This window comes from Zea mays, chromosome 9, assembly GCF_902167145.1.
Source record: "Zea mays cultivar B73 chromosome 9, Zm-B73-REFERENCE-NAM-5.0, whole genome shotgun sequence".
Taxonomy (NCBI): Eukaryota; Viridiplantae; Streptophyta; class Magnoliopsida; order Poales; family Poaceae; genus Zea; species Zea mays.
Window position 1 is genome coordinate 137,976,508 of NC_050104.1, and position 14,956 is coordinate 137,991,463.

At 42.5% G+C, this 14,956-nt stretch overlaps 1 protein-coding gene across 4 annotated transcripts in view; it reads right to left on the reverse strand.

Moving 5' to 3' along the window:
- Positions 1 to 1,345: 1,345 nt before the first annotated feature.
- The window catches only part of LOC103639174 (guanine nucleotide exchange factor SPIKE 1), a 29,033-nt gene continuing 15,422 nt past the window's right edge, over positions 1,346 to 14,956 (reverse strand). For 2 of the 4 annotated variants that reach the window (XM_008661964.3, XM_020544395.1), the window contains exons 19-31: positions 13,541 to 13,667; positions 13,254 to 13,447; positions 12,943 to 13,073; positions 12,264 to 12,339; positions 11,997 to 12,107; positions 10,712 to 10,894; positions 9,826 to 9,969; positions 4,360 to 4,533; positions 3,937 to 4,284; positions 3,529 to 3,858; positions 3,153 to 3,338; positions 2,095 to 3,069; positions 1,346 to 1,987 (exon numbers count right to left, since the gene is read on the reverse strand). In XM_008661964.3, coding sequence (XP_008660186.1) covers positions 1,733 to 1,987; positions 2,095 to 3,069; positions 3,153 to 3,338; positions 3,529 to 3,858; positions 3,937 to 4,284; positions 4,360 to 4,533; positions 9,826 to 9,969; positions 10,712 to 10,894; positions 11,997 to 12,107; positions 12,264 to 12,339; positions 12,943 to 13,073; positions 13,254 to 13,447; positions 13,541 to 13,667 — 3,234 coding nt within the window. In that variant the 3' untranslated portion in view covers positions 1,346 to 1,732. Of the gene's footprint in view, positions 1,988 to 2,094; positions 3,070 to 3,152; positions 3,339 to 3,528; positions 3,859 to 3,936; positions 4,534 to 9,825; positions 9,970 to 10,711; positions 10,895 to 11,996; positions 12,108 to 12,263; positions 12,340 to 12,942; positions 13,074 to 13,253; positions 13,448 to 13,540; positions 13,668 to 14,956 lie in introns of all 4 variants that reach the window. The other 2 variants (XM_008661962.4, XM_008661963.4) reach the window with 1 other exon arrangement.

A 14,956-nucleotide genomic window follows, 5' to 3' on the forward strand; every position in this document is an offset into this window, starting at 1 on the left:
GAGAGATGCAGAGGGCCGGGCCTCCGCACCGGCGACCCGGGCCCCCTGCTCAGCTCCGATCGAGCTGCTGCTGCTCCACTCTGCCGAACGGCAGCGCGCGCCCTCTGGCTCTGCGTCTGCGGTCTGCCCCTCGGCACGGCACGGCACGGCAGTCGTCATCGTCAGTGTGATTCAGCTCCCATGTGCCCGCGCCCAGTCGCTGCCTGTCCTCGCGACGCGCGCATCCGGGGTGGCATGGCAATCATGAAAGTGAGATAGAAATGGGTGGATACCGGAGGATATTACTACTGCTGCCGCTCTGAGCCACGGTCACGGGGCACGGGAGCTGTCAAGGAAAGGCAGAGACGAGACGAGAGGGGTGTCGTGTTTTTTTTTACGTGCTCACTTTTGGGCGCTTTGAGGCAGGGAAAAAGCCAAAAAGCACGTCATGTGCGTGCGCGAAAGGGACCCTCTGGAATTCAGGATCCGATGAAGGTGGAACCGGAAGATGAACAGCAAGGGGAAGCATTCGCGCTGCGCCCACCTCACCTGCTCTAAAGCTCATCAGTTGCAAACAGCATGAGCTAGAGAGGTTTATCCTTCAAGAGTCTAGACTTCACTCGAGTGATTCAAGGCCTCCTCTTACCTAACTTTTCTGTACAATCCAAAGATCTACATAGCCTTCTTCCCTGCGGCAAGGTTAGGTTTAAGTTTTCATGGTCCATGGGTTACCTGAACCCGAAAAGTTTACAAGGATTACGAGAGAAAAGCCTAGCCCAAAAGTTTACAAAGGATTACGACGTTTTTTTAGACGTCGTGCGCCCTCACATCACATGCTGCCGGAGATGACTTCGTACTTTATAGGGAAGACTGAAGAGGGGAACCCTTGGCTTGTCTACAGCCGAAATGAGTTCGTAATTTTGTACCAGTACAGAGGCATTGCACTGTGAGTTAGAACCATGGATCTGTACTTGCCTGGAGACAAATGGTATTATGTTAATGTTCAGAGATATGTAGACAGTTCATAGCTATGCACTTGCATTACGAGGCCACGTTAAAGTGCACTGGTCATTTTTATTCCATTTTACTTTTATTGCGTTCATTTTGTGAGACCAATTTCTCATTGTTGCAATTAAACGTATTGCTTACGTTGCGCGTTTCAAATATAGGGTATTCAAGATGATGTAAAGTGTTGTGCGAAAGACAGATTTAGGAAGGAGGTAGGTCTAGGATGCTGCCCCCACCTCCCATGAGAATGCAGATCAAATTTAAGCGGGCTCCTTGAAATGTTCCAAATCTTGTTCAACCATGGAACATGAGCAATTTAAGGCGTCATTATACACTAGGAACAATAAACAAACTACAGTTATGGGAACGACTTCAATAACACAAGGCTTCAAATCGTGCATAAACAAATTGCGAGGATGCCCTCGACAGCAGCAAATTTCCTACAGGGAAAAAAATACATATCACCCAGAATAGGCACTATTGTATCACTACAGAACATTACATATAACTGTTGTAAAATGTCGGCTCGCTGTGATACAGTAGCAAACCGCAAAAAACATGGCACTCAGCATATAACTGGTGCATAACAGATAACACTAGGTTATACAAACTTTACACTCCAAAATCAGGAATCGGTGCAACTATACAACCAAAACTAATGGAAATATGGACATTTGGTGGGAACCTGCAACTGAAAGAATGAATCATTCACATGCTACCTAATTTCTGGCTTGTTACAGTTCTATCATAGCTCGGAGAGTATAGCAGGGATATAATGAGATAGCTCAGCGGTGAGTGACTGGAACCCATTGACAAGTTGGGTGTGGAATTCCTGGTCTTCTTCCCCTATCAATCTGAAATGCACACGGATTGCACGCTTGCAGACAGCCATGAATTCAAGCAATGCGGCGATGAGCTGCTGCAGTTCTTGGGATCTGAGCCTAGTTGCTGGCTCGCCAGATAAGAATGCAGTGCACACACTTAATACCCCACTGTTGACCTGCATGGTGATGTCAAAAGAATTGGCCAAAAGAAGCAAGAAAATGAGCAAACGGTAGTGACACTCATAAATCTTCCGAATTCTGCAAAAAGTAGATTCAGCCTCACCTGCACAGCCACACTTCCTTGGAGTATCCTTTGCAAGCTTTGAAGCCTTGGGAGTTGATCACCTTCAGAACTCCGTGGTTCTTCTAGTTCATTTCTCAATGCAGCTGTTCTTGTTTCGATCATTCCAATCGCATTCTCGACAGGAGAGAACTCCAGAGATTCAGATTTGGTGACTGGCAGACGGTTCACCAAAGCAGGAAAGGAACCCTCTGTCTGGAGCACAGTACGCCTCTTCCACTGGTCTTCTAGACCACCTTGTGTTTTTCCATTTTTTGTGAATGGTGTATCGAAAAGAAAACGGTCAAAAACACGTGCACGTACAGTACCAGTAGATAAAGAAAAAATCCTTTCCCTCCTGCTACCCAAGTCCTCATCCTCCATTACAGGATCAACAGCAGTGATCTGTAAATAGCAGACGCCAGGCTGCAACTCATCAGCATTGACTTGTCTAGAATCTGGAATTATATGTAAAGTGTGACTCCCATCCATTTTAACCTCATATATATGACTAAGCTTCTCCATAATATCACCAAGACGTACATCTCGTGGTTCTCTAAATACATACTCCTTTTTATTGAGCTTGCCGAAACGCTCACCATAGAAACCAACTCGGTAGTATGTGGCATCAATGAATGGTATAGGACTTGCCTCCTGTTCAAGAATTGACTCATAGATGTTTGTGAGTGATGTATGACATTTGGCCAGCTGTCCATAAGCCCTTCTGCTTTTATACACAGGAATTATGAGTTCCTGAATGCTTGCACAAAAATGATAAAGTTCAGCTTGTGTGAAGAGTTTATTGGCAAGTTGAAGATATTTAACCGCTGAGTCCACTGTTAATTTGGATGCACCATATCCCTCAACTTCAGCTGCAGATGCTTCTGCACTCACATCAGTGTTGACGATAGGGCAAATCTTGTGTAGCGAAGTAACATGCTCCTTGCTCCACACAGCATCATTCCTTCCAACAAGTGCCTGTAAGAAAGTCTCAGAGGTTATAACTTCATATATGTCAAGACTGCTGGAATAAAAGTTACTACAGGTGCAAAGATCACAACCTGCATGATCACGCCAGCTGCAGCAACTGCACATTGTGCTGCTTCAGCCCATGATTGCATCTCCTGGTGTGCATCACACAAATGCTGCAACCACATAATGTGAAGATCTGGAACGGGCGCATAGGCCATAGCTAGTTTATAGAAACCCTCAGCAGCTGCATACCTGTCTACAGTCACTACAGAATCCTACAAGAATTATTTGGATTTACATGTCGTCAGTTGTATAGGACTCAAATGAAGTGGCAGAGCCAAGCATATTACAATTACTGATGTGTTAATGTCTTAAATCTAATTCCCTATTGCAGATCACAAATTGCCATTTTCAGCGGACAAATAATCGATTGCACACTAGAATTCATTGGTGAACTTTGCTTACCAAGAGGGCGTGTTCCAGACCAGCATCAAGGGCCTGGACTAGACATTTAGAGAGATGTTTCACCTCTGCCCAAGACCACATATTATCAGAGGAACCATCAGGGGCCGCCTCCAATGCAGTAACAGGGAGGCCACAATCTTTCAACAGATCCTTGCTTCTTACATCAGCCATTTCCTCCAGTGATTTTCTAAGGCGCCGAGCTTCACCACTTTCTTCAAGAGAACCATCGGATTTCATTTGAGTCACTTGCACATCAGACAACAACTCTGACAAAGTAATTGTCAACATGACTCTCAACCTTGTAGTGTTCTTGAAATAGTTGAATGCGTTCTAGAACCACAAGGACATCTATATCAGTATCATTCAATTGAAGACCAGATAAAGCTAAAATTCAGTTAAGCAGCTTACCCTAACGAGAATCTGCAACCCAACAACAGCTCTTTTCCTAATAGAATCATTTCGAAAAACAGCAAGCCGCAAAAGATGAAAAGCAATTTGCTTCAAGAAGCGGTCATTCTCCCTTGCCATTAGTGTTGCACCATGAAGATTAAATATGTTGTAGACCACAGGAAGGAAAGCCTTCCAAAATGCCAAGGGTTGGCTCCTAGATAAAAGACCCATTACGATAGATGTTACACAATCTAGCTTCGCATAATCAGTAGTGATGCTTCTAGTGCCTGCAGCAGCTGAAAACTTCTCGGTTATTCTCAACACTTCGAGGCTCACAGCAGTACTGAGATTTTCTTCCCAAAGTTCCTGTAGGAATCGTTTCAGGTTAAAGAGAAACGTGTAACCTGCAACACCACATATGATAATATGTATAGAATATACCAATTTTTGTCTCAGTACTGGATGCAGAGACTCTCTCAATGCCCTGGCGGTTGACCCAATTCTTGAAGATTGTGCTTGAGCAAGTGCTTCCCTCAATGAATAGGGTTGATTAGGGGAACTTAATTGAGGGCTAACCCTGTTCCACATGTACCCATTTTCTGGTGTTCCCTGAGGCTACATTAAATAACAGGGATCATTATGAAAAGAACTAATATCAAACTGGCTGTAAATTGAGGAGGTACTTTATTCACATCAGTTTAGAAAGTATATGTGCATGCAACTGTTTTCAAATCGTTCGATTAATCAACAAATCATCCCTAAACATCAATTAGGTGAAGCAATTCGATTAGTTTCCTTGGTCACTCGATCAGACGACTAACCATCAACTAGTCACAAGTCACAACCAAGTCGGTGCTTTCTAGTCGGACCGTCTGCGAAAGGGCCTCTTGCTGAGTTGGTTAGGTGGTCTGAGCAGCAGTGCAGCACTCCCCAGGTCCTGAGCTTAGTAAGCCCGCTCCCGTATCGACGGGGTTGAGGAACGAGAACATGGTACGATACTTTAAAAAGTTTTTAACACTACGGGGTCGAGATTGTTCCCGTGTTCCTGGAATAGAACAGAAAACCCTAACCTAATGGGCAGGGAATATATTAATATATAGTCAAGGTATGGGCCAAGGTCCATTACATGGTACACAAACACAATACGCTAACAATGACTAGTCGATGCCATCGTACGATTCATCACCTAATCTGTGACCAGACGACTAGAGTCCATATCATGATTTAAAACCATTGCTCAACATGGTCAATTCCACTGTTGCAGGCAGTGGCATGGAACCATTAGATGTTTGGTTTCAGGAACCACCCCCCATAATAGACGAGGTGGTGCATTATGACTTCATCCCAAGAATTGGTGCAATTACTCCATCCCACATGCCTACACTAATTACTAGCTTTGTGAGGGATGAGGCTATGGTGAATCAACCCATTCCATTCCACAACCCAAACAAAGAAAAATCCCTCGTTGTCCCCGTCCACTCACGTGGTGGTGGTGGGGTTGGGGGTGGGGAGGGGGGAGCCTGCTGCCTTGGGTTCGGGATTTTCTCGACCGGGACCTGTGTTAAGGTCTCTTCTTCAGCCTGTGAAGGGGTTCTGTGCGCCTTGAGTGCCGGCCCTGGGCTAAAACCGGGAGGGTGGTTATCCCTCCCTGACCGAGTTTTTTTTAAGAGTGTGATGGACGTCCAATTCCTTTTTTCTCGAACCACGTAGCAGAGCTGCGTGTCATTTCATTAAGAAAGAAAAAGAGATAGCCCCTAGGAGATTAGGCTCCCCCAGGGGTGTACAGAGAATGTGATGGACGTCCAATTCCTCAATCCAAACTTCCCCATTGTCATATATCTGTATGTTCAAGTCTCAATAGACATCGTATTAGCAACTGTTATTCCAGATTTTGGCAACCAAAAACACATTCAAGTCCCTTCGAAGCATTCTATAAAAATTTAACCAAACAGCATAACCAACCGAGGGTACTTCCTCCGAAAATTATACACAATCAGATTCTGCCATCACTTCTTAAGTCATATAGATCCTATGCTCATGCAACAACAACAAAGCCTTTTAGTCCCAAACAAGTTAGGGTAGACTAGAGTTTAAAACACAACAGAACCCATAACTCAAGGTTCGGACATATGGATAGCTATTTTACATGCAGTCCTACTCAAGACTAAATATTTGGGTATATTCCATCCTTCCAAGTCTCTTTTTACCGCCTCTTCCCATGTCAACTTCAGTCTTACTAATTCTCTCTTTCCGTTGCTATCATGCTTTAGGATCGCATTACGCACTAACGCCACTAGAGGTCTACGTTGGACATATCCAAACCATCTTAACAGATGTTGAACAAACTTTTTTCAATTAGTGCTACCCCTAGTCTATCATGTATATCATTGTTCTAGACTCAATCCCTTCTTATATGGCCACAAATCAACACAACATACACATTTACGCAATACTTATCTGCTAAATATGTCGTTTTTATAGGACAACATTCTGCACCATACAACGTAGCAGGTTTAATCACCGTCCTATAAAACTTGTATTTTAGCTTGTGGTACCCTCTTGTCATATAGAACGCCATATGCTTGACGACACTTTATCCACCCTGCTTTAATTCTATGGCTAACATCTTCATCAATATCCCCATCTCTCTATAACATTGATCATAAATACCTAATGGTTGCCTTCCTAGACACTCTTTGACCTTCCAAAATGGCATCTCGTTCCTCATGCACGGTAGTGCCAAAATCACATCCCATATATTCCATTTTAGTTCTATTGAGTCTAAAACTTGTGGATTCTAGAGTCTCTCGCCACAACTTAGTTTCATATTTACTCCTTCACTACATCATTCGTAAAAAGCATACAAGAGATACCACTTTGTATGTCCCTTCTGGCCTTATCCGTCACCAAGACAAAAAGGTCAGGGCTCAAAGGTGACCTTTGATGTAGTCTTATTCTAATCGGAAAGTCATTTGTATCCCCATCACTTGTTCGAACACTAGTCACAACACTGTTGTACATGTCTTTAATGAGCCCAACATACTTCATTGGAACTTTATGTTTGCCCAAAGCCCACCACGCAACCTTGCTTGGTATTTACATGTGTAGATCCTTCTTTTGCTCCCTTTACTGCTCGATCACTTGTCCTATTAAGAAAGCGACTTCCATGGTTGACCTTCTAGGCATGAAACCAAATTGATTCAAAAAAATCTTGTTATTCCTCTCGGACAATGCTCAATAATTCTCTCACATAACTTCATAGTATGGCTCATTAATTTAATTCCCTAGTAATTAGTATAACTTTGAATATCTCCCTTATTCTTGTAGATCGATACCAATATACTTCTCCACTCATCAGGCATCTTGTTCGACTGGAAGATATGGTTGAACTACTTGATTAGTTAGCCAAACTATAGCTATGTCCCCGAGGCATCTCCATACCTCAATTGGGATACCATCAAGACTCATCGCCTTACCCCCCCCAATCCTTTTCAATGCCTCTCTAACCTTTGATTCTTAGATCCTACGCTCAAAGCGCCTATTGGTATCATCAAAATAGTCATACAACTGAAAGGTTGTGTCCCCATTCTCTCATTGTACAATTTATCAAAATACTCTCACTATACACGTTCACCAAGAGGTGCTATGTTTCATCTTTAATGCACTTAACTTGGTTGAAGTCTCTTGTATTCCTCTCACGAACCCTATCCATCTTATATATGTCCTTCCCTCCTTTCTTCGTACTCAAGTGTTGGTAAAGATCCTCATACACCCTACCCTTTGCCACACTTACAACTCGATTTGTAGTCTTCTTTGCTACCTTGTACTTCTCTATGTTGTCCACACTCCTATCATGGTACAGACATATGTAGCATTCTTTCTTTTCCTTAATAGCCCTTTAAACTTCCTCATTCCACCATCAAGTATATTTAGCTTCGCCTCCAATCCCTTTAGTTACTCCACGCACCTCTGAGGTCACCTTCCGAATGCGGGTTGCCATCTTCTCCCACTGTTGTTTGTATCATCTTTTTCCTTCCAAGTGCCCTGTTTGATGGTCCTTTCCTTGAAGGCTCCTGCCTTCTCACCTTTCAGTTTCTACCAATTTATTCTCGCAATATTGGCTTGTTTATACCTACAGGCACACACCTGAAAACGAAAGACTGCTACCACAAGCTTATGTTGAAAGACAACACACTCCTAGATATTACCTTACAATCCAAGCATGCTCATTTATCCTCTTCTTGTGAGGACAAAGTCAATCTGACTATAGTGTTGGCCACTACTATATGTCACTAAATGAGTCTCTCGTCCTAGAGAAAGTGTTGGCTATCAACACTATGTCAAAAGCTACCGCAAAGTCCAAGACTTACTCTCCCTCCCGATTCCTACTACCATACCCAAAACCTCATACCCAAAGCCTCCATAAACCGCCTCAAAACCTACACTTGTTATACCTATATGTCCATTGAGGTCTCCTCCTATGAAAAGCTTCTCACTAATAGGTATACCTTCAACCATGCCATCTAAGTCTTCCCAGAAAAGTCTCTTAGCACTCTCATTGTTGCCTACTTGCGAGAGTACGCGCTAATTACGTTCAAGATCCTATGCTCATGGTTTCAGGAAATTCTGTGAAACATCCAATTCCTGAATTCATCTTCTAAGCTTTGTTGCTACTGCAATGCAGCCATTCAGAACCATAATCTCTGTACAGACTACAGAAACTACAGTACAGTAGCCATAACACAAAGTTGTACACGCCACCGCAAATATGAGCTCAGATGCCAAGCAGCAAGCACCTACATCTATGTCCCCGGCAAGCTCTGTCTGCTGGACATGAGATACAATTGCTGGATCTGGTAGCGAACCTAATATTCTTGCTGCAATAGTACTAAGGTTGAAGGAGTGGTCCTGTAGTGAGGGTAGCATTTTCTCAATATTCAAATGGCAGACCTAGTGCCGGAGGCTCCCACATGAGTGGTGTCTGTAGAAGAGATAAACCGAGGCAAGCCTTCCCCACAAATACGGAGAGGTTGCTTTGAATAGATAAACCAAAATAAGTAGTAAAAAACTAAGAAACGTGTTAAACAGATCAAAGAAAAAAGTTCTATAGGGATCAAACTAGATCATTTCTAGGCTGGTTTGAGTTGATGATGCTTATTATCCACATTTTTTGCAACACCATATTAGTTTGCAAGTAGCCACAAAAAACTAAGCAACAGTCCTGAACAGCCTGTGCTGCATTTGTTCGTTCGATTGATTTTTCACCGGAAACTCGAGTAGCTAGCTAGCACAGAGACGATGGTTCTCTGTCACTGACGATTGTTTAACGTATTTGTTTGCTGGGAAGAACTTGTTTGGAGCTGGAAAAGAGACGATCTCACACAGTCAAATGGGCTATGTCGCTGCTACTGAACAATCCAGGGACACTCGAGAAGGCACAGTCGAATGAGCGATGTCGAATGCCACCTGTGGGAAAACCCTAACTCTAGTATAGGGTGGGGATATGTATTAATAGACTTGGTATTGGGCCTGGCCCATTATAGAGGGGCGAAAGGGTAAATACACAGGGAAGACTCCCAAACCCTAATACAGTTCTAACACCACCAACGAGGTGAAAGCGGCGGTGGCCGAGTCGTCCGAGTTGCTGGCAGCCATCGGCGGGTCTTGCTGCACTGCACGCGGTGAGATGGTGCTTGGCAACTCGGCGAATATTTACGCCAAGAAGCTGTGGTTTTGGGACACGGAATAAATTAAGAGCACACATTGGGAACTGCTGGACATGGTTTTTCCTGCTTTTCTCCTAAAATGAGGTTTTAGGAATACTGTTTGGAGGCTGTTGAAGATGCTCTAAGCCACTAATTCCTATCCAATTCCTAGCCACGTCAACTAGGGCTGGAGAACAATTACCCTTATTTCATGCCTTGAAGCCTCCGACAAATATGCATTGACTGATGGGGATAATCGCTCAGAGTACTTTGGGGGTGCAGGGCGCTCAACATCTGGGCTCCGAGAACTAGCACCAAGTAGCATGCTGCCTCCTGTTTTGTTGTGCTGCAGAGAAAAAATCAAGATATTTAACTTCAAATAAATTATTAAGAATTAACACGGCTCAATGGAACAAAGCAAATGCATGAGTACATGACAAAGAGTAAACAAAATACATAGATCTTATTTAACAATATGTGATATCTTCGTGTTAAATAGTCATTTTTGCCATAGTACTGAATAAACAGGTGTGGACGAGTAGAGTAAGTGTAATTTGAACTAGCACACATACTTGTTAACTTAAATATGCATGCATAACATAATGCATTTCAGATTCATAGGATGTCCATGCATGAAAAATAGAAAAGGTATGAACTCAATATTGAATTTGCATTCAGATATACTACAATCAATCATCCGCAAAGGTATTTATATGAATGACATCAAGAGCATACCACAAAATCAAAGCCCACATTAACAGAATACTCCTTCCGTTCCAATTTATAATTAGTTTGACCTTTTTACCCTAAGTTTGACCGGCTCGTCTTATTCAAAAAATTCCATAATTATTGTTAATTTTTACAGTGATATCTTCTAGCATATTATATACTTTAAGTATGCATTTGGATTTTTTATTTTTTCGCAAAAAAAATGAACAAGACGAGCCAGTCAAACTTGGCACAAAAAAGTCAACAAAATTATAATTTGGGACGGAGGGAGTACTAATAATAACTCTGATAGGCAGTAGAAGTGCTATTCTTATACCGAAAATATTTTTGGAATTCTAAAAACTCTTCATACTACTAACCTCAAAATGGGTTATACATTCTTCAAGAAGCTTGAAGAACAATCTGGTTCTAGCAATGCTTTGTTGCCATGCTTTGATAAGAGTTGCATCATCCAAGTTCCTTACAATTTGCAAAATGACAACTAGCACTTCACGCTTTTCGATGGCATTCAGATTATAGAAAACAGGCATCTCATCAAGGATCTAAAACAAAGAGTAATTTTTCATAAGCAAAGAAATATGTAATGAAAATATTTCACTTCCTCTGACACAAATATAAGTCCATCTAAGTGGTTTCTCATAATGATTCTAACAATATTGTGTTACCGATGACCAATCTATACAAAAAAAAATATCCAAATCCAAGTTGAAGAAGTTTGACTTAGGCAAACCTAGATGGACTTATATTTGTGATAAAAAAAGCATATACTAAATCATGTGAGATAAAAGGGGCACGATGGGGATGGGGCGCATCAACGGTAACAATGGACACATGCGCTTTTGAGTGTGCTTGACTAACATGGTGGTTCAGGTTGGGTAAAGTGAGAGCCTATATGGAGTTGTTGTCAGGGGGGCCCTCGACCAATCCATATCCTGATGCTCACTATCTCCTTTCAGCCGGCTTCAATTTGATAGAAGAGAGTGAGCACCATGCTATGGATTGGTCAAATATAGTAGTGAACACTCTGTACATAGTAAGGGCTCTGACTGGTGACTGGACTGGCATCCATAGTAGTATTACAACATAAAACGCACGGGAATACGGGATCATAATCTTCGTCGGATACAAATATAAGGCTATGGCCAGCAGATCGTGCATATGACCGTACAAAACATTGTTTTGCATTGTAGACTGCATTGTTCGCATAATGGAGTTTGAAATGAGAGATATGGATGAGTAAGCTGCTGGAGATAGCCTAAGTCCATCTAAGTGATTTCTCATAATGAATCTAACAGTATCAATCTTGTGTTACCGATGACCGATCTATACCAAAAAAATTATATATCCAAAACAAAGTTGAAGTTTGACTCGGGCAAACCTATATGGACTTATATTTGTGATCAGAAGAAGCATATACTAAATCATGTGATGGAACTGTTAAATAGGACTCTATTTTCCTACTGCAACTCTATTTCTCTATTGTATATAGATAGGACTCTATGTTGTACTGGTGTATATGCTGGCCTTAGGGTCTCATTGAATACAAGTGCTATTCATAACAAGAACAACATATTTTCTCAAATAACATGTTGATTACTGATATCATTACATGATAGCTAGTTTTGAAGTGTACAAGGCACATACCTGCCCTATAAGAGAGAAGTACAGCTGAGCAATGTACAGCTTGTCTTCACTTTTTTGATAGCGTGCATCAAATTCATGTTTGCATATAAGGACAACCAGAATCCGAGCAGCCTGCGAGGGGTGCAAAACAGTATGTTTATACATAATAAAGAATATTATTGCCTATTACAAATTTATGTATGTTCAAAAAATTCTGAGTTCATATGGAGGGTTGCTAAAGCGTGGTAATAAAAATAAATTTTGTTTTCTCAGAACTGAGCTTCCTACCTTCGCTCGTTGAGACAAATCATCATGGTCTAAGGTCAGAAAGATCTCTTGAATAAGAACTGACGAGAGATAGTTTCTGTAAAACAAAATTGCTTTGTTCAAAACACAGTTCCCAAAAAATGAACATGATTACATGAGAAAAAATGTAGAATGTTCTCCATCCATGAGTGGACATGGATATGACTGATCATTTGTTGTTAGGATATGGACATGACCGATTATGCAACCATTTTCCATTAGTTCTCTAGCAGTATATGATAAAGATACAATGCTACTTCTGATGAATCAGGTAGTATCATTCTCATGTGAATGATAAAAAAAACTCAGTGTATGATTGTGGTCAGTTTTAGAAGTTTGGTTTGGATGGCATCTTGGACCAGGACAAAGTCAACATATCTATGTTGATTAATTTAAAATCTAAAAGCAAGAGACACAGGTTGGGTGATTCAAGTGCAATACTTCAGATCAGATGGTAAGTTTAGAATCTTAATAGAATTACTGCTCAAAAAATAATTAGTGGTCCATGAAAAGAAATATGGTAGCAACTTCACTAGAATCAATCTAGCAACTTCACTAGTAAGACAGTTCGAAAATTTACATCCTCAAGAAAATACGGAAAACATATCAGCATTGTCAACACTCAACAGCTGCTTGCAAATGCAATATTTCAACAAACTACCTATCAGAGGGATCCCGCCCAGGCATCTCAACGAATAGATCATGGTCGCATATTATCTGCAGGAATGTCAATTTGCAGTCATGAAGGACTGCTTGACAAACTCCTGCAAACTTGTCCATGTACAACGAAACCTGAAGAATAGATACATTTGTTTTCAGCACCATATAAAACATCGATGCGCACAGAAACTTTCTTGTGGCAAAGCATTAGTGCTTTTGCAATTCAGGGACACTCTGAGAATAAATAAACATAAATATAAATAATAAAGAACCAGGGAGAGAGCACAAACTTTAAATGATTTCCTAACTTACCAGCTCAAAAACTTGGCGAGGCTCAATTATTGATAAAAGATCATAGCAAAAGAAAGCAAGCGTGCTGTTCAAGCGTTTTGCCAAGCTTAAACCCTTTTTACAGCGTTCATGAACCTCAGTTAGAAGGCAATCAAAGAGCTGCATGATGCACCTGAAGACACCTTCTTTCAATTGTAGCGGTGGGACATCTTCACCTATAGCATGGTCGGAAACAATCAATTGTTCTAGAACTAAATATACATGTAGGGATTTATAAAAACAGTTGCTAAACAATACGGTTATTGTACCTAATGGAAGGTTGTGGTAGAAGAGACGACTTTGTTCCAATCCCATTGATTTTACAATAAGCTCCAGAAAAAACCAAGCCATTGCCAACACATCATCATACACAGGACCAACTCTATAACCTTTCGCCTAAAAGACAAAAGAGTAAGTAGTGACTAGTGAGAGCAGTACAACCATGTAATTATGTTTCAAAAAAATAGACTTGTTGTGGATGCCTTCATAGGCAAGACCTACAGCCGCCGGCCCTGGCCAGAGAAGGCGCAGCCAGCCCAGCCAGCGCCTAAAGGGACTGAAGGAGATAAGCACTAGAGATAGATCTGTTAGTTGCTATCTTTAGAGATGTGGCTGAGGATATTAGCACTAGAGATAGGAATAGATATGGCTGGATTATAGCTATATTTGTTAGAGAGTTGAGCTATAAATAGAGGGCTCCTGTCCTGTGGCAAGGCTGAGGCAGAGAAGAAATACCCTTAAGCCTGCCGCAAGTAGGGGTTCTCCCTCTCCTCCCAAATCTGATGTAATCCTTCCTCTTGAGCAATAAACAACCTGGTTTACAACATCCTGGTAATCAGAGCCACAGATATTGTGTGCAGCACCAACACCACCCTTGCGCCACCTCCCAGACGCCCAACCCCACCACCACCCTGCGCCACCTCCCAGCTGCTGCCACCATTTCCTGCACCACCTCCCAGCCGTCATCATGTCCTCCGCCGATGCCACCAACTCTGCTACTGTTGACAACCTCTCCACCCAGCTGCAGTGCCTCACCACCACCATGCAGGAAGTGCTTCACAAGATCACTGGCAAACCAGCCAGCTGATGGACATGGAGGATAAGGTGACCGGCCTGTCCACTGAGGTCTCCCTCAAGGCTGATCAGGGTTGTCTCCACATCACTGTCAACAATGTCCAGCCGAAGCAATGGTGGGCAGCTACAAGAAGCCATGTGAGCAGCACCAGCCCGTGTTCCAGCCGAAATCCTCTACGGCCGATGGTAGGACCAGCGCCTTCATCAACACCGCCACTCACAAGCTGTGTTTCCCCAAGTACGACGGCTCCAAAGACCCGTTGTCATGGCTCCACCGCTACGAGCAGTTCTTCCGCGTTGCATTGCATGCACCCTTGAGCCAGAGAAGGTATGGTTGGCTTCATTCTACATGCAGGGAGCCATTCAACAACAGTATTACAGTACTACAGGCTGGAATACAACCAGGTGTCCCGTCCTGGGCACGTTTTGCAACCTCGCTGACATCCGCTTCAGGCTCCCGACGCGCAGCAATCTCCTGGGCGAGCTGTGCCATCTTCGCCTTCAGGGATTGCTCAACTAGTACGTCGACGTGTTCTACCAGTGCCTCACCCGCTGCAACGACCTTTAAGTCACTGCAGATTTCCATCTTCATGGCAATACTGGGCGAACCG